The 19,567-nt window shown below is 38.0% G+C and overlaps 1 protein-coding gene across 4 annotated transcripts in view; it reads right to left on the bottom strand.

Annotated features, from left to right (window-relative positions):
* The window catches only part of clip1a (CAP-GLY domain containing linker protein 1a), a 56,785-nt gene extending 37,996 nt beyond the window's left edge, over window positions 1–18,789 (bottom strand). For all 4 annotated transcript variants that reach the window (XM_082170917.1, XM_082170918.1, XM_082170920.1 and 1 more), the window contains exons 1-8: window positions 18,631–18,789; window positions 13,404–13,600; window positions 11,540–12,039; window positions 6,278–6,402; window positions 5,973–6,189; window positions 5,137–5,334; window positions 3,233–3,336; window positions 2,377–2,437 (exon numbers count right to left, since the gene is read on the bottom strand). In XM_082170917.1, the coding sequence (XP_082027043.1) occupies window positions 2,377–2,437; window positions 3,233–3,336; window positions 5,137–5,334; window positions 5,973–6,189; window positions 6,278–6,402; window positions 11,540–12,039; window positions 13,404–13,494 (1,296 nt within the window). In that variant the 5' untranslated portion in view covers window positions 13,495–13,600; window positions 18,631–18,789. The remainder of the gene's footprint in view (window positions 1–2,376; window positions 2,438–3,232; window positions 3,337–5,136; window positions 5,335–5,972; window positions 6,190–6,277; window positions 6,403–11,539; window positions 12,040–13,403; window positions 13,601–18,630) is intronic.
* Between the last annotated feature and the right edge of the window lie 778 nt (window positions 18,790–19,567).

The raw sequence follows: 19,567 nt of genomic DNA, 5'->3' as shown, positions 1-19,567 counted from the left end.
AGTCAAGTCAAGATGCGATAGACGTTTTGAAAAGCATTTATAATACATTTACAGCTGAAATGTTCTCTCCACGCAGTTCCTTTGACCTCATGTCTTTGGAAAGTTGTAGTATATACAGGTTTGTTTCTAAATCATGGCCAATCAATTGAAACTTGCCACAGGTGGACACCAATCAAAGTATAGAAACATCTTTGGCTTTCTTATAGCTCAAACAGTAGAGCATGACGCTAGCAACCACAAGGTCAGGGGTTCGATTACCAGAACAAGAACTGATAAAATGTATAAAATGTTAAAAGCAGCCAAATGCATAAATGTAAATCTCAAAGATGATCCAGAGAAAAAGGATGCAGCTGAGCGGAAAAAAAGGAGGGGGGGCATGAATACTTTTTGAATGCACTGTACATATGGATAGAAGAAAAATTCAACTTGGATAACCAGAGCTTAGACTAGTCTTACAAGTTAGTCACATTTTTTTTTCTTTAAGACTGTTCATACATTTTTTTAAACGTACATTGGCCTTATTTGATACCAAAAAGTAAGACTAACCGTTCCTTGACTGCCGGCTACTAGGTCATGCTAGATTTTAAGACACTGGCTCAACATAATGGCTAAGTTTATGCAACTGGCCCCTGGCTATGATGTTATAAAAAAAAACTACTATACAATAACTAACCCTATACGATTTCTTCCCTCCTACAAATTCTACACTTGTCTTTCAATGTCACAATTCAAGAACAGATAAACGGTGAGGAATTTGTTCAAGTATGTAAAGCATCTGCACTAAAAGTCATTGTCTAGGTTGCTGACTTGCATGTTGTTGTTGTTTTTTTTATTAAAATCATTTGCCAAAGGTTTCTTGAATGGATTAAAAGTCCAAAAGCTATTTTTAAATAAGTAGGTCAGGACATGAAAACAACTCAAATGAATGATAATGAAGGCTGGAAACACATCAAAAGAACATCCCAAACAGGACAAGAGAAAACAAGACCAGATCGTATAAACTAAAATACATGTTGTTTTCTTTTTGCCATTTTGATAACAGTTTAGCTATTCACTTCATTTAGTATGTTGGGTATCATTCGCATGACATTTGTTATAAATAAACCACACATGACAAAACTGCAGATGAGGTGAGTGCTTGGTTATATTTTAGTAGTCTATCAGAACAATTTAAAGGGTTAATTCACTCAAACATTACTCACCCTCATGTCATTCCAAACCCGTAAGACTTTTGTTCATCTTCAGAACACAAATGAAGATCTTTTTAATGAAATCTAAGAGCTTTCTGTCCCTCAATTGACAGCTTAAGCAACTAGAGAAATCTCTCATATTTCATCAAAAAGATCTTCATTTGTGATCCAAAGATGAACGAAAGACTTACGGGTTTGGAACGACATGAGGGTGAGCTTTCAATGACAGAATTGTCATTTTTGGGTGAACAACCCTTAAGAAGCATCAATTTAGACACTTTCATGACTGAAACCAACAAGTTGTAGAATTTGGACAGTATTTGAAACATAGCAATGTGGTGCTTAAGTGTACGACTAAATGTTTAAATGCATGTATAAGTTAACTTGGGACAAAGCACTTTATCATCACAATACTCTTACCATAACAAGAAAGTTCTTGAATTTGACCAAAGTGGACTCGTCTTAATGTGGTTTAAAATCCAAATCAGGGCATAGTTGATCAATCAAAACTAAGCAGCTACTGTCAGTCCTGTGCACATTCTCACATGACACATACACTACTATTACTTTTATGTTTTTGAAAGTCACCAAGGCGGCATTTACAGTATTTGATCAAAAATTCAGCAATTCAAATTACTTAAAAAGAATAAGTGTGAAATACTTACAATTTAAAATAACTTCTCTTTGAATCTATTTTATTCCTGATGTTAACTGAATTTTCAGCATCATTACTTCAGTCTTCAGTGTCACATGATCCTTCAGAAATTATTGTTATATGCTGATTTTCTGTTCAATTATATATAGTCAATTATTATTGATGCTCAATTATTAATGATGGTTCTTATCATTATCAATGTTGAAAACAGTTTTTGACACTTAATATTTTTTGTGGAAACAGTGATAATTTTTTTCAGGGATTAAAAAATTCTGAAGGATCATGTGACGAGGAGGAAATGGGGGGGGGGGGGGGGGGGGGGCACTTTGAACAAGATATGTCCCACTCTAGGGCTTCTGTTTTCAAATGAATAATATATAAATAATAGACATGAATACATTTCAAAATGTGAAAAATATACTATCTGTTTTCCCACAGCACGCAAACCTGCAGCTTTGAAGTTTGTGTTCTCTGAATTCAGCCAAGAATCATCTAAGAAATGTAGAGCAAAAATCATAAATCTTAAAATACCTCCAAATCTCCTTTGGTAATGCAAGCTTCCTCCACCCGAAATTGCAGGTCCTCCACCTTCCTGTTTGGGACAATAATTCTTTATCATTTTCAGCTTGTATTTTCATTTTAAGTTCTTACGCAAGTTGTATTTATAAGATTTTTGTTTCATTGAAGGCCAAGAAAAAGAAAAAAAAAAAGTAAACAAATATGAGGGACAATAATACAGAGCGCATATACAAACTATATCTGAAGTAAAAGGGACCAGATGTCAGTAATAACCTTAAAATAACTTATTGTATTGTCATAGTAAATGTCAGTTTATAAAGTTATCAGAGATTGTGAATATATGATCTTCTGTGGAGAACAATTAACAAACAAATAAATTAAAGGGATAGTTAACCCCAAAATGAACGCATACGGTCATCATTTACAGTCATCAAATACAGTCCTCATTTACTCATCCTCATGTCTTTAAAAAACATTGACATTTTTATTTATTTATTTTTAAGTCAAAGGTCACCAAAACAGTTTGGTTGTTAACATTCCTCAAAATATCGTTTGTCTTCACCAGAAGTAAGAAAGTCAAGAGGTAAATGTAAATGACCATTTTTATTTTTGGGTGAACTATCCCTTTAAAAGACCACTTGAAATTGCTAGCATTAAAAGGAGGGAGATTCTCATTCTACGCATTTTATTGGACAAAAATGCGCATATTCTCTTGCGCATCAATATCAATGTTCTTTATCAGTGAATATTGTGTCTATTAGCTCTAAGTACATCTGTATGCAAAAATATGTAAAAATCCCCAAAATTCGAATTGATATAATGGGGTGTTCTGATTAGATCTTCAAAAGTGGGTTGAATAATACTACACCTCTTCTCCTCCTCCAGCTGGTTGAGCAGTTCCACCTTCTGTCTGTCTGCAGCCTCCACAAGCGCTCGCAGCTGGTCCATTTTGGCATCAACCTCCAACACATACTACATGAACAATTCAAAACAACTACATTAATATCATTTTATAACTTGCATACATTTTTTCTATAGCTGTAAAAAATAAAAATAAAAAAAACGAACTGAACTGACCATATAAATAAATTGTAGTAAAAATGAATGTAGTAAATTTTTGGTTGATTAAAAGACAAGACTTGTATATGATCTTTATAAATTGATCTCAAAACAAATACACCTAAAAAAAGAAAAGAAAGCAAGTGTCAAGCGGAAGTAAAAAAGGGAAGCAAGACTTATTAGAACTCCAGGAGTGCCCGTTCTTCCCTTTTCATTAGTTTGTAACAGTTTTGTCTAATAACAGAAAGCCAAACTTTTTTTCCACATACCATCAGCATTCAGCAAATACACATTCATTTAACTTAAATCAGTCTTTGAATATCTAATAAGCACTTAATTACACAAACTGCACAAAATCTGGCAAATTCGTCTGAATTGTGCATTAAAGCCTGCATAAAAACGTGTACTCAGTGCATGATAGTCCATCTGTGCGAAGGATCCAAGTCGTGTGAATTGTATGCAGAGAGAAGAGTTCTGCAGTCACTGGACATCCACAATCATTTCTAGGTTTCTAGGTTTCAAAGTATGCCAAACCAAATCCAGTTTGCCTCAATGTCATATTCATGTCATACTCACTTGTCTGTATGTAAAATGGTGTTACTTGGTCTTTTGATTCCCAGTGTGCACAGATTTACCAGAGTGCACTGTTGGACCCATAGAAATATATATGTAGATGCCACATCCGACCGCGCCAACACCGCCGTCTTGGAGGGTCAGCGTGTCGTCACTCACAGTAAGAATCAATGATGCCACAACATTGCACATTTTCAGGTTGTGAAACCACCGAGATTTAAATTCCCGGAGAAATGGGATAACCTTTTCCAGGTGAGAATGTGTTGGTGTTTTTATATATGTATTAACTCAATATTACAGGTTTTTACTATGGTACTTTTTATTGTTTTTACTTTTGCTGTGATAACTATCTTGTTAGCTGATGCCTTAGTCTTTTTGTATTTTGTTAGTTTAGAAGAATCATCTGCTGAAGTCTATTGCAGATATAGATATCCATACATGCGTCTAACGACGGTTGCAGACGCGCAGTCAACTTGCTCTTGAATGTTCACAGACTGGCTTTGACCGTTCCAATATGGTGGACGGCTTACGTATCGCGGCCCACAGAAACAGCCGCTAATGAGGCATCTCTATCTATCTATCTATCTATCTATCTATCCACATCCACTGCATTAAAACTGTGCCTTAAAAACTAGTTTGATTAAACAGCATTTAACCAAGTAATTAGTCTCACTTTTCAGATTAAAATTAACCCAACCTATGTTTTTATACAATTGACTTCAAGTTATGACCAGTCTTAAAGAAATAAGTTGGATGACTCACTTGTAAGACCAGTCTAAGCAGTTTCTGCACCCAGCCATTGGTTACAATGTTTACTTCTGTTTTATTCATGTTTATTCAAAATTTAGATTTTGTTTGAAATGTCACATTTACATTTTCACATTTAAAAATGGAAATAGCACTGGAGGCCTGAGATGGAATGCGTAATAAAATAGCTAGTTCTAATAGAAGAGTGTTTTAAGGACAAAAACTATTTTAAATAAAGCACATAAAAATGCCATTGACAACCTGCTCTGCCTTGTGGCTGCATTACCACCTCAGGTTTGCATTATTTTCTACAATTCAATGGCCCGTCATCAATTATTGAATAAATTGATCAATATACAAATAAATAAAAAAGAAGAAATCGCTGAGTCTAACCTGTTCCTGGCCTTCTCTCAGTAACGTAAGCTCCTGCTCCACTTCGCCCACATGGCTGGTTGCCTTGGCAACCTCAGCTCTCTCCAGGTCACGTTCTGCCATGAGTTGCTCGATGTGTTGCTGTTTCTCCTTCAGGGCCTCCTGTAGTGCCGTAGTGCCAGAGATCTTCCTCGCATACCTTGTGGACGTCTCTGTCAACTTCAGAAAGAAATCCAATCAAGATCTTGAAAACTACATCAGATACTGTCTTGCCTACATTTACTTATATCAGATTGTCTCAGTAATGCGGTAACATCATTTCCATTGTTCAGGCATGACCTTCATTTGCAACAGTAAATGGACTAAAAATGGAAAAGGCTTTCCTTTGTGTTTTTCACGTACATACAACAAAATAATCCCTGTACATGCAGATCCGAGAAAACTAATTCTGCTTGCTAAAAAGCAAGCCATTCGTATGTTGGTTTCCCTGTAATGCTGAACACTAAAATAGTGAGATTGTTCAATGAATGCATTTTATAACAAATCTCATTTGGGTATATAAAGCAAGCCATTCGTACGTTGGTTTCCATAAAATAATGAGATTGTTCAATGAATTTGATATCAAAACTTTGCTTTATTTGTTTAGGCGACTTGAATTGTCAACTGGCTCAATCGATTGAGTTTGTCAAACAATAAAATTAAATAAATTGATGTCAAAACCCATTTTGGGAAATGATTTTTCAATTCCATTTTGGTGCTGTTAGTATCCCAAAAATTACACAGCTTAAGCATGCTTAGCAGGGCCAAAATATGTAACCAAAAATAGGTTTGCATGTGAGGTGGCATTTGTAACTCACCAGTCCTGTACGGCTTGGCTTGCAACTAGCAGAAGAGGCCACAGAGCTCATGGAGCTGATGGAGGAGGCACTAGGGCTGCGTTTCAATGTTCCTGGTGTGGTTGCCGTCTTCCTCACTGTGGTCTTTGCCTTCGCTGGGGTAGTGGAGGGAAAGCCTATACGGGTCACCTTGTGCACTGGTGCAAAGAGGCCATACTTGGGCTGACACTGGAAATACCTGATGACACACAAATCCAGCCATGTCAAACTCCTAACGTTCTTTCAAGACAATCTACCTTTGCTAATGTAAGAACAGGACACAGTACCTGGTTCCAGCCACAGCACCATCGTTCTTTCCCAAGGGCTCATCCAGCTCAACTCCACACCACTCACCCTTGGCAAAATCGGTTTCGCCTAAGAAACGCACTACGCCAGCTTTCGAGCCAGCAACCTAAAATATGTGAAGGAAAAAAGAACTTAACATACACACTACACAGGATTCCTAAACCGTGCTTATGGAATATTTATAACAGCAGCTTCACTTTATTTCATATACACGTCTACTACATTAGCAAACAAAGATTTAAAGGGATGGTTCGGAGTAAAATCAACCTTGGGTCCTTTGCACCATGACCTCGAGCCAAACACACCCCCAGAAGCCTTTTTTCCCTTGGTTGAACATTATTAAAGTTAAAGCTTATTTAGTGAAACCGGATGGCTTAGTTCAGGCGCTAATGGATCCTATGATGCATCTCGTAAATTACCCCACTAATAATGCCCAGAATGGTACCAAACTTCTACAGTAGTACAAATAGGTTCTGTACTCGAGGCATTATAGGAAAGTTTGTAAGTACATCAGGAGTTTTATTTAAATAACACTTGCCTGACGGCTCATGCTACTGCTAACCCGGACACCGACGTCACTTCAGTGGTTTGGGAAAAGCACGTAAAGTCCTGGCAGAAAGCGATGCATAAGGATGTAGTGTAACTACGCCCAGGTCCAGGAATGCACTAATATTTGGTTGGTAGTACCAGTTTGCAACGATTATTAGTTAACACTATGTTGTTAACACTTCGGAAAAAAATATAATCCGTCGTTACACTACATCCTTATGCATCACTTTCTGCCAGGACTTTTACATGCTTTTCCCAAACCATTGAAGTGACGTCGACGTCCGTAAATTATAATACTTTTAAAAGTTATAAACAAATAGGCAAGTTATCACGATTATTTTTGAAATTATACAAAGTACGTTTTTTATAAGGAACTACAAATGCATTAAAATTCCTTAAGAATACCCTATAATGCATTACAAATACAGGCATCAAAGAAAATATTACACACTTTTATTTTGTCTTAACTAGTTCATTTCGAATGGTCCTATGGTGTGACAAATTAGTTAATATAGTCTTTCAAATTAATTATAAAAGTTGCATGAATAGGTACAAAAGTAACTTGTAGAATGCTGTTCAAAATAGTTTTAAATGGATAATAGTGCACTGCAGGACATGCCAAGCTCTGAAAACTACCGTTAGTTCATGTAAACGTACTCAAATGTGCTGCGTAACACACCAGAATGAACCTCATTGGTTCTTGCACTTCAAGCAAACATGCTTGAGCTTCCGTTTACATTAACCGTTTCGCACGTACGATCACACCGGTGTGATCAGTCTAGGCTGGCCCCTGGAGCGTACAATCACACCGGTGTGATCAGTCTAGGCTGGTCCCTGGAGCGTACGATCACACCGGTGTGATTAGAAATGGTCAGTGCATCACGTGATCAACTGCTAAATTCAAATGTGCTTTCGCATGTTGGCTGGCGCTGAGCCAGAGACCGACGCGCTCTGCGCTGTCATATATCACAACTTTTAAGTGTTTTCACCCACATGTTTAATTTTAGGTTTCAGACATATAAATTCACATAAGTACTAAAAACACAATACATTTTGTAAAATACACATACCTATGGAATTGGCAATAATAATCCTTTCCATTATAATTAGACACTTTTTATTCATATCAGATACACATTGTCTAAGTAACTTTATAGTTTACTCTATTCTTCTCCCAGTTCACCAGCCACTTACTTTCATGTATTTTGGGAGAAGTGGATGCATTCATGTGTTGTAAATCCATCAGATCCGATTCTCTGAACTGTGGCGCAAACTAACATGGCGGGCGCCCATCGCGCATACAGCTCAACGAACGTGATCGTTATAAAGGTGTTTAAACAACAAAACACATCCACTTGCATATATTTGACAATCGGAATATCAGATATTTCATGCTATAGCTAACAAATTTGTGAATATTTTGAATAAAAAAGGAAAAATGACATAAAAGCAGATCATCATTCATTCAGCGCTGTTGTGGCTGCGGTGTGTCACGTGACAAGCAATGACGTGTCACAGTGGAAACCTAACTCGGTTACTAACGTAACGGGAATGAGTATTGCGTCGCTAGACGCTCTGGGAAAACTCCTTTTCTTGAGAATATTGAAGCCTTTATTTTAAAACGCAGTGCAGCTGCACAGCCAGCACAGTGCAGAGCTGTATAGCGTGCTGATTGGCTGAGCTGCGGGAACTGCACAAACCTATAGCGAAGCGGCGAGGACGCACGAACCTACCAGGGGCGCTTCCTGCCTCGCCCGTGGCAAATAAACACGAAAATGGGCTTGCTACTGACTATAAAGTGGCCCATTTCGCCATAGGAATCAGGTTAAGTCAACTGGAGTGACAGTACCTAAACGTGAAGCTTAATAGCATGGCCGTCTACGCAATACTCGTTCCCGTTACTCTCAGGGAACCGAGGTTACGTGTTAGTAACAGAGTATGTTCCCTTTCGAGAACGGTTCACTCATATTGCGTCGCTAGATGCTATGGGAACCAATTTCAAAACACCATGCAATTAGCTGACGACTTCGCTCTGAACTACCGTCTGGGGCTATGAAGCCCGAGGCTTATAGAAGAACTAAAAGTCAAAACCAACGGGGACCTGACAAATGTCGGAGCCCACAAAGGGATACCCAGAGGCTTGGGCCCTTTAGGGGCCAAGATCTCCTTGATAGAAAGGACTTGTGCCTGCAGAGCCAGCACCTCCAAGTTGTAGAACCTCACAAATGTGGACGGCAAAGACCAGCCAGCCGCCGCAAAAAAATGTCTTCAATTGGTACACCACTGGACCATGCCCATGAAGAGGCCATACCCCTTGTGGAATGAGTCCTGACGCCTATGGGGCATTGAAGGCCCATTGAGGCGTAGGCCAAAGAGATAGCATCTACTATCCAAAGTGACAATCTTTGCTTCGTGACCGGGAGCCCTTTGGTGCGGCCGCCGAAGCATACAAAGAGCTGTTCCGACTGCCTGAACGGGGCAGAATGCTCTATATAAACTTTGAGAGCCCTGACGGGGCAGAGTAGACTTAATTCTCAATCGTCTTCCGACAGAGTCTTGTCTTGCCATGTCTTGGTCTGAGGACGACTTTGGAGTCGTTGGGCCCAAACTCAAGGCAGGAAGCATTCATGGAGAGCGCTTGCAAATCTCCCACTCGCTTGACTGATGCTAGGGCTAGCAGGAGTGCGGTCTTGAGGGAAAGTGGCTTTAAGTCAGCCGACTGAAGCAGCTGGAAAGGGGGTCCTAAGGGCCCTGAGGACCGTGGATAGGTCCCATGAGGGTATAGAGGGAGGACGAGGCGGGTTCCGCCTCCTGGCCCCCTTGAGGACACGTACGACCAGGTCGTTCCTTCCTAAAGATTGCCGGCCACAGAAGCATGGAAGACTGCTATGGTCGCCACGTATACTTTGAGTGTGGAGGGGGTACGACCCGCGTCCAGTAGCTCTTGTAGAAATGAAAGTAAATGGTAAATGGTAAATGGACTGCATTTATATAGCGCTTTCACAGACCCAATGGCCACCAAAGCGCTTTACAATATTGCCTCACATTCACCCATTCACTCACTCATTCATACACCGACGGCGGTGTCAGCCATGCAAGGCGATCCAGCTCGTCGGGAGCAGCTGGGGTTAGGTGTCTTGCTCAAGGACACCTCGACACTTGGTCAGGTGGAACCGGGGATTGAACCACCAACCTTCCAGTTTGTAGACAACCAGTGTTGTCTCTCGACAACCAGAGAAAGTACCAGTGTTACTTCACATGAGTAGGGGTCTAGATGCCGAGCTGAACACCAGCTGGTGAACACTGACCACTTGAGAGCATAGAGGCGTCTCGTGGACTGAGCTCTAGTCTCAGCGATAGTGCTTAGGACTCCTTCCAGGATGTCCCCGGGTACCCGCTGAGAGGCCAAACATGGAGGGCCAAAATATAGAGAGTAGTGAGAGTTATCTTCTGAGGCCCCCTCTCCTAATGCCTCAGAAAATCCGATCTGCCTGTTTACATGACAGTCGCATTGGCACATATCTGATTTATATCTGATTTATTTCCACATATGAACAAGGCCTGAAACAGATCTCGAAATATCCGAATGCATTTGTTTTTTCCTGTTTACACGGTCAAAGAACACATCCGATCTGTATCACACATGAGCAAAAAAAAAAAAAATCGGAATTGGGTCACATTTCACTGACAGTGTAAACAAGGCCTATGTGAGGTAATTTCTAAGCATCTGAAAACTCATGAAGAAAAATTATCTTATTATTTTCCCTCAACTTCATCCGAAGCCTTTGACTGCGTGCGAGACCCATTTAGCTCAGCTGCAATGGACAACGCAAATAGACTGTCATTGCAGCAACAAGAGTAACTTGCCGAAATGAGACAGGACCGTGGTTTAAAAATTACATTCTGTGACCTGACTTTGGACCGTTTCTGGTTGACTGCGACCAAAGAATATCCAGTCATCGCAGACAGTGCAATCTCAGTCTTGCTATCATTTTCCATAACTTACCTACGTGAGCTCAGCTTTTCTAGTCTGACTTACATTAAGAACAAAAACAGAAAGATTAAGAGCAGTTGACCAAGAGCTCCATGTGTCGTTGTCATCAATTCCAGCCAAGATATCATATTTGCGTTCATCAAAACAAGCTCATGTTTCACATTAAATGTGAGTGCAGTCTACTGTAAATATTAAATGCCGTTTTAACATGCCATTTGAACCATTACAATGCACGTTTGTGCAATTTTGTTATTTTTTAGTGCTTAATGTGATAGTGGTGTGCCGTTGGATTTTTTACATATCAAAAGTGTGCCGTGACAGAAAAAAGGTTGGGAAACACTGGTGTAGAGCCCTTTGAAGCTGCATTGAATTTGGACCTTCAAACCGTTGATCTTCGTTGAAGTACACTATATGGAGAACATTCCTGGAATGTTTTCCTAAAACCTCAATTTCTTTTCAAATGAAGAAAGACAGACATAAACATCTTGGATGACGTGGGGGTGAGTAAATTATCAGGAAATCTTAATTCTACTCCTTTAACTAAGGGTAGTTTTCAGAACTTGGCATGTCCGCTTACAAATACATGCAATCAGTGACACAACAATTTAAAGCTAATAATGCTTTGACTGAGTCGGACCATCTTGAGAACCTTGAATTATCTTAACTTGACACACAATAATGCTCAATACAACACACTCACCAGCACTCGATCATTGATCTTCAGCTCCCGATCACCTTTCTTGACCGAACCAGACTCCGACAGATTTGACACCGATTCACTTTTGGACCGCACCAGATCTGAGGTAGGTGCAGCTGTTTTAGTGGGTGAGGCTGGTTTCTTGGCTGAAGCAGACACTGATGCATTCGAGGGAGTGGGTGACCCGGCACGAGACGGAGGGGCCGTCGTTGTGTCATCCGCCTCACCTTCAGTGCGTGAAAGCTTCGAGGGACGTGTGAAAATACCCTTTAATGCTTCACACTCAAAATAGCGCACACCAGACACCGACCCATCATTTTTCCCAATTGGCTCATCAAGCACAATGCCAGCCCATTGGCCCGGAGCAAACTGAGTCTCTCCTAAAAACTGAACGACGCCTGGTTTGTTGCCATTAACCCAGACACGATCCCCGATCTTGTATTGCTCGCCTGCATCTTGGGCTTCGGCTGAGGATTTGTCATTTTGAGTTGGTTTGGAAGCACCTGTTCCAAAGGAAGAAAATAAATAGGCTTTGTTCAGAATACAGCATGCAGTATTTATACTGTGCATGCTATACGTCATATCATAAACATACAAGCTGCATCCGAAATCACATACTTCCTTACTCTATAGTAGGTGAAAAAACATACGTGACAAGAGTAGTATGTCTGAATTTACAGTACTCATAAAAAAGAAGGGAAAAAGTGTGCAGACAATTGACTAATTCCGGAGAACTTCTGAAGTGGGCATACTATCCCATGAGACCACGGGAGAATTTATGAATGACAGTGAAGCGACACAACTGATGCTGGTCACATAATAATGACAACATGGCGAATGTAGTGCGTCCGGATTAGTAGTAGTAGTAGTAGTGGTAGTTTATTGATTCCAGTTGGGAAATTAAAGGGAGAATTACATTCTTACTATATAGAAGATCCTTTATTAGTGGTCGCAGAAGTAATTACGTATTCAAAATAAGCACCTACTCAAGAAATTGTGATTTTGGATGCAGCCACAAAATCTTAAAGGTCTTCACAACAACCGGTCAAAATAAAAGTCTTGTTTAACTTGAAGAAATTGTGACAGAAATTATCCTAATATATTATATAAAAGATTAAATTGTGAAAGTTTCATGCCTACATTCGATTACCACCGTTTTTGATAATACATTTGTATTCAATTTTATATCCGGAAAAACAGACAACAAAGAATGTCTGAAAAAATAAAACATTTCATAGGGCCCTATTATTGTAAAAAGAAAAATTCATAAATGAGTAAAGTGTTAAAGTTTCATGAATTCAATTGTTTAAGACATGCTTTTTGATTATTAAAATGTAATAAATCATTAAATTAGAATCCATAAAAGTTCAAAAGCGGGCAAATTTTATCCAATTTAGGGAGAAAAATGTGCCAAACATTTAACAGTATGTTTACTCAAATAGCCCTTTAAACACTTGAGCCTTAATTTTATTTTAAAGACTGTGTTAAATTAAATGTAAAATTACACCAATATGTAAGTAAGTGAATCTTAAAGTGGTGCACATTATAAACAAACTGGACGACGGACTAAATGCAAGTGGTATTGCCTGTTCTTGTTGATGCTTTTCTTATGATCTTTCTGTAAATAACCACAGCACAGGGCATACGCAACTCACTGCACTTTGGAGTAATGACATTTACATGTGTTAATTTAGCAGATGCTTTTTTTCCCCATTCTTTTTCCAATTGTAAGTATTACATAGTATGCAGAATACTCCATTCCTAATCCAAACATAGTCATTCACTACTAGGCTACATTAGAAAGTTCGCAATAATATTATTTATATTGTATAAAATTTTATACATGATAAAATGGGATGGCCCTTACCAGCAGAAGGAGTCGTCTTCACGACGCCCGCATTGGCTGGTCTACCAATTTTGCTGGGCGCTTTGAGTCCACTGGGTTTTGATGTGCTCATTGTAGGTCTGAAATTTCCGTCTGTCTAAACTTGGACTTTTCCTCTCCAACAAACATTGAAAATTAAATAAAAAATTATTGAGGAAGAAAGGGGTGCAGCAATGTCTCTGGAAAGAAAGAAAAGATAAACATATCAGCCTGTTTTAACAGTCTTGCTTTTTGCCATTTCAGAAACTGTGTGTTCATGCAACACATTTTGTTCCATTGGTATGTTGGTGTAAAGCCTATTTCACACTGCACACATAAGCAATATGTAACAGAAGGCTTCCGTTTTTGTTTATTGCTGTGTAACAGAGCTGTTACTCTATACAGATTTGTTACAGCGAGTATTTCTTTCAAATGAAGGCCATTATATCTATAAATGTAGGGCTGGGTATCCATTCAGATGTTCCGATTCGACTCAATGAATATAGATTTCAGCCAAATCCTATATTTATCAAAAAAGAACAGTGAACATAAGTTTACAAGTGGTTAATTAATAAAAAGAAATTAAGAGCCACAAAGCTGTATATTAAACTCTTTAATTCAAGTACACTTGGGTCCATTATAACAGAACCCAACTCTATATTTCAAATGCATACAATGAATAGACAGGATTTTGATGCAAGATGAAAAATTGATGCTGAAAATTGGACAAGTCAGAACAGTCGCATGCTGTTCAAGATCATCAATGCATCAATGCAATGTTTGATGCATCAAACAGGATCAGGTTATTTTATGTTTAAGATACAACCAACGTAAAATCTCACCGCATTCGCAGTAACATGGAGACCGCAACCCTATGAACAGTGTAGGAAAACTAATACTGGCTTTTGGGTGATAGATAAATAAATATAAAAAATAAAAAAAACGATTCATGGCCTTTGAGAATCAATTTTTGAATCGACCACATTTAAAAAAAACGATTAATCGAAAAAAGTAATTTTTTTGCCCAGCCCTAATAAAAAGGTTATCAGGAATTACCCATTAAAAAAACAAAACTCAGTCAGTGAGCTTGTACTGAAATAAATTGAGTGATGAATGTTCTTTGCTCACTTTCTGTATATAATATTCCCAACTTAAATAAGTCTGTTTTTCATGCTGCAATGGCCATGTATAAACTGCAACGTTTCAAGAGTGACAAACATTTAAATGCAGGAGTAAATCTGCTAAATTATTACAAATATCATGCACGTATATTACTCATATCATGAAATAAGATTTTGGTTATCCCACCCCTATCCCAAGCTGTTCAGAATTGTGAAAGGTTAGCAAATGTTAACGTGATTGATGATAATGTGATTGTTGCAAACATCTCTGTAATTATGTAATTATTTTTATTATTTTTTTTTTTTAAATAAAGAGGGGGGAATTGGCAAAAAGCAGGGAAGGAACATGCTTGTCAAGTTATTTTATTTTTTTAATTAACTTATAAAACAATAAACTGTAAATTCTGTCATATTGTTCAGTTAATTTTACTGTTTTAGTTTTTTGCCGTGGTATCAATTCAGTGTCTGTATCGAGGTATTTTAGTCAGGTATTGTATCGAAATCATAATTTTGGTATCATGACAACACTAGTACGATGATTATTATACAGATCACATTTTCATGTAAAGCAGTTATTTTTTCATGTTATGAAAATGTCGGCAAATTTAAAAGCACTTGTTAAGTGAAGGTCATATTCCCTATATTCACATCTTGCACTTAAATGTATTTTCATTATCAAAGTGATTGCAGGATAACTGCGAACTTTCAAAGCCATAGTTTCACTTTAGTTCTTTGTTTCAGTCGCACTCGTCCACCATATTTAATCACCACCATCAAAGGGGCAAAGTAATGCATTACAGTTATTGTAAGATAATTGGATTTGAGCCGTAACAAGTACCAGAAATTACTTTTTCTCAGATCTCTAACATTCACAGACATGCATTTTAATCCTAATCCATTTACTGGCAAAAGTCCACCTGTGTGATTATTAGACTCTCGCTGGTATAAGATGGATCTGTAAAAATGTTTTCTGGGACCTATGATCTCTGTTTGTGTGTTTTTATATTCACCACCATTTTTTTTGCTCCACTGTTGGTCATAAACAAGGCAGATGAGTGCAAGAAAAACAGCACAAATGAAACACAAAAAAGGTTTTCATTCAAACAAAGACAAATGTTACACTTTGTTTAACTACTTCAACCGACTATGTTTGTTATGAAGGTGCGGGAATGGAAAAAGAACAGGTTTCAGATTTATCAAAGGCTCTCAATCAGTAAACAGGTGCGAGTCCAAACCACTACTGTACATTTCAGCAATATAACAAGACAGTAGTTCAGAAAAATATACTCAATTCGGGACTCACACTGTGAACATATCGGTATCATGGAATGAAAAATATTGCTTCATATTTTGGTGAGCAGATAATATATACATTTTACCCTAACTCTGACACTTTAACACTGGGTTTTAAAATACAATATTCACTAACATTATCGATTAAACTGCACTGAGACTATTGGATGAGAACATACATTTAACTGAACTGAGATGATACACTAACTTTGCAAGATCAACACTGTTTCGAACTGAACTGATTCGACATTGAATTATGCTGAATAATAACTCAATATCCTTCTGTAGAGCTGCTTATAGCTGAATTCAACTTGCTCCATAATTGATTAACATTGCAACATTAACACTGTAATTGAGCTGAATTGAAAGAACATTGAACTAAATTGAGCTGAATACTGACAATCCTCTATAGAGCTGCTTTACAGGTAAAATTGAATTTGTTGCATAATTGATTAATTTTACAACATTAATATTGTTATTTTCCTGTTTTGTACTATGAAGCTGCTTCGAAACAATCTGTATTGTATAAAGTGCTATATAAATAAATGTGACTCTACACTGTTTATTGTCCGCTGTATGAAGAGACTCAAACTCAAGGAGATACGAGAAATAATGGGTTGTTCAGTGCACTTCAAAAACAGAGGCTTGCTTTACTTACAGAGATGAAGCAATACCACATTTCTATACCGATACTGACAGCCGATTCCCAATAGTTTGTTTTTTTCCAAATAATGCTGTAAAGTGGGATTCCCCTCATTTGGTTTTGAACGCTTATATCTTCAATATGCGCGTTTTGTCATTACTTTGGAGCACACTAGCTTATAGATAACAGTAAGGCTAATATATGCATACAAAAGGCCAAAAAACTTCCATTTTGATTTCATGGGGACTTTAAGTTCAAGTTCAAAATGTATTTGTACAACACATTTAAAAACAGCCATAGTTTGCCAATTGCTTAATGTCAGGATACACAAAAATATACACAAAACAAAGACAGTAGAGAATGTATCACAGTATCAAAACTCAACTCAAAATGAAAGCTAAGGAATACAGGTGAGTCTTAAGCAACGACTTGAAAATGTCAGCAGTCTGTCCGAGCTGTTCTTATGTAAACCGATAGACTATTCCAGAGATTAGGAGCAGCCACTGAGAAGGATCGGTCCCCTTTATTTTTTAACCTGGATCTCGCAACATCGAGAAGCATTAGAAGGTGCCAACCCATTTCCAATCTTAAAATCAATCCGTAAGTGTACAGGACGCCAGTGGAGCGAGGCTAAAACTGGGGTAATGTGCTCACGCTTTTTAGACCCAGTTAGGAGCCGAGCTGCTGCATTCTGGACTAACTGTAAGAGATGACTGATCCAAACCAACATATAAAGAGTTACAGTAGTCTAGTCTAGACATAAGAAAAAAGCATGAATTACTCATTCAAAATCCTTGCGCGCCAGGTAGGGCTTGACTTTAGCCAACAGTCTCATCTTGCTTTTACAAAAGAACTCATTTGATTTTTAAAATTTAAAAGCACTGTCAAAAATCACACCGAGATTCTTGGTAAATGGACAAACATGCGATCCTAAAGAACCAAGAGCATCTACACAGGACCATACCAAACACAACAACCTCAGTCTGAGAAAGTTCTGATAACAATATTTTTAAAGCAATGGCTGAATTGAGACTTTGTCATTTGTTTTGATGGGCAAATAGATTTGTACAAAATCCGCATAACAATGGAAGGAACTATTTTGCTTTTGGAAAATTATTAAACCCAACCATATTACCAAATAATATAGGCCTATCCCATCTCAACAGCAGCACAAGTGTTTTGCACATCACGAGAACTGTAGAGAACTGTATTATTATTTTTTTTAAAGCCAAATAGTTAAAGAAACCCAAACTTTTATAAAAACCTACAAACTTATATAAAAGACGATAGACAACACGGAATTCAAATGTGCTTGGCTCTCTCACTATCTGGCTCTTCAATCAAAACAAGCTCCCTGTTAAACACTGGACACTGAAAACAACGACAAACAGATCCCAAATTCAATCTTATACATGTTGACATGCTGCACAGTTTACAAAATTCCATTAAAAACTAGAATTGATTTATAAAATCTAGTGCTGCATGTAATCATTCAGGCGCCACATCTGGGGCTTCCCAATCTGAGCCGCTTTACGCCAGAGCTTGACAAGTTACCAAATCTGCCTTAGGATTTCAACCAAAACAACGACCCAATATAAAGAACAGAATATCATTTACAAAACCTGAAAATAAACTATTGGTTGTTTGACGACGAATACTTAATTTTCCACCGTAAAGCCCAAATGAGTAGCTTTAATGAGTCAGATTTCCATGATCATTAAAAAAAGTAAATAGTTTAAAGCAACCATCAGAAAACAACACGACGTAACACAGATTAACATGATATATATTTTGGCGTCGTATGACTTTCCCCCTTCAAGTAACTTAACGCGCAAGTTTCAATACGCAATGAACATGGAGAAAGTTCACTAGTCCTTATGACGACTTTCCGCAATGTCACATCTTGACTAATCGGACCGAAATAGAGAACCGCGTTCACTAACACCGCAGTGCTAACGTAGTCAGCGCTCATCTACGATCAACGCATTTTAACAACAGGTTCTGTTTACAACGAACAGCTGATAGCAAACAAGGATAATGTTACGGAGGGCCGAGGAGCAACCTGTATTAGATGGGAAATTCTGACTTAGCAACTTCCGATGGAAAATGCGACCTCCTCGAGATCCACGACACCCACTGAACAAGCACTTAACCCAGGAATCGCGTTACTCACCTGCTGTTTCCCGGCTGCGTAGCGCTATCAACAATCAATCGCGCTGAATTCTCTTCAATCTACTTAGCTTGACGCCTGCGTTGGTTAAGGATTTAACCTGGTGCGTTCAAGCACCCACTTCAGCAGTGACACGAGTAGCGTAATGACGTACCTCTCTAGGCCCCGCCCACTCGCGGCCAACGGAAGGCGGGCAGTTGGAAAAGCAAATGCGGTCATTTTATAAACTGTCTATGGGTCATTCGGCGGTAGCATTAAACACGTGGAAGAAGTATTAGCAACATCGTACATATGCTGTTCAGTGTATATACATCCACACTCTCTGTCTGTCCTCCTAGACCTGAACATACCTCTGTTGGCACTATCTGTTGTCTCTGGGTTAAAGCCTAACAATTATAAAATTAGACCCTTGTTTTTAAGAGATATTATTTCTACGCCTTATGTTATTTTCTACTGGAACAGTTTCTTTAATAATGTAAATTGGACTCAAGTTTGGTCATTACCTCAAAAATTCCTCCTTACAAATAAGGTTAAGGAAATCTCATAATTAATTCATAGAGTTTATCCTACAAAGGTATTCCTACAAAAATTTAAAATTGATATTGATTTAAAATGTTCTCTCTGTGAATGCTCCACTGAAACAATTTCTCATTTGTTTTGGTCTTGCCAATATACCCAGTATTTTTGGAATAATGTGGAGGTTTTCATTGCTGATAATATTTTTAAAACATTTTCATTATCTTATAAACATGTGATTTTGGGTTATCAAGGATCGCTCTTTAAAGGATGTTGGTTTTATTATACATTTTATTTTATTTTTATTTCACATTCATAAATGCAAGTTTACAAAAGGCAAACCTCTTTTTATGGTGCTTGAAAAGGAGATTAAAATGTATGTAGATGTGATGTCAAAATAAAAAAATAGTAAAGCAATTAAAAT

This window comes from Leuciscus leuciscus, assembly GCF_965113295.1.
Source record: "Leuciscus leuciscus genome assembly, chromosome: 5".
NCBI classification, from domain to species: Eukaryota; Metazoa; Chordata; class Actinopteri; order Cypriniformes; family Leuciscidae; genus Leuciscus; species Leuciscus leuciscus.
This window is presented reverse-complemented; position numbering and strand designations above follow the sequence as displayed.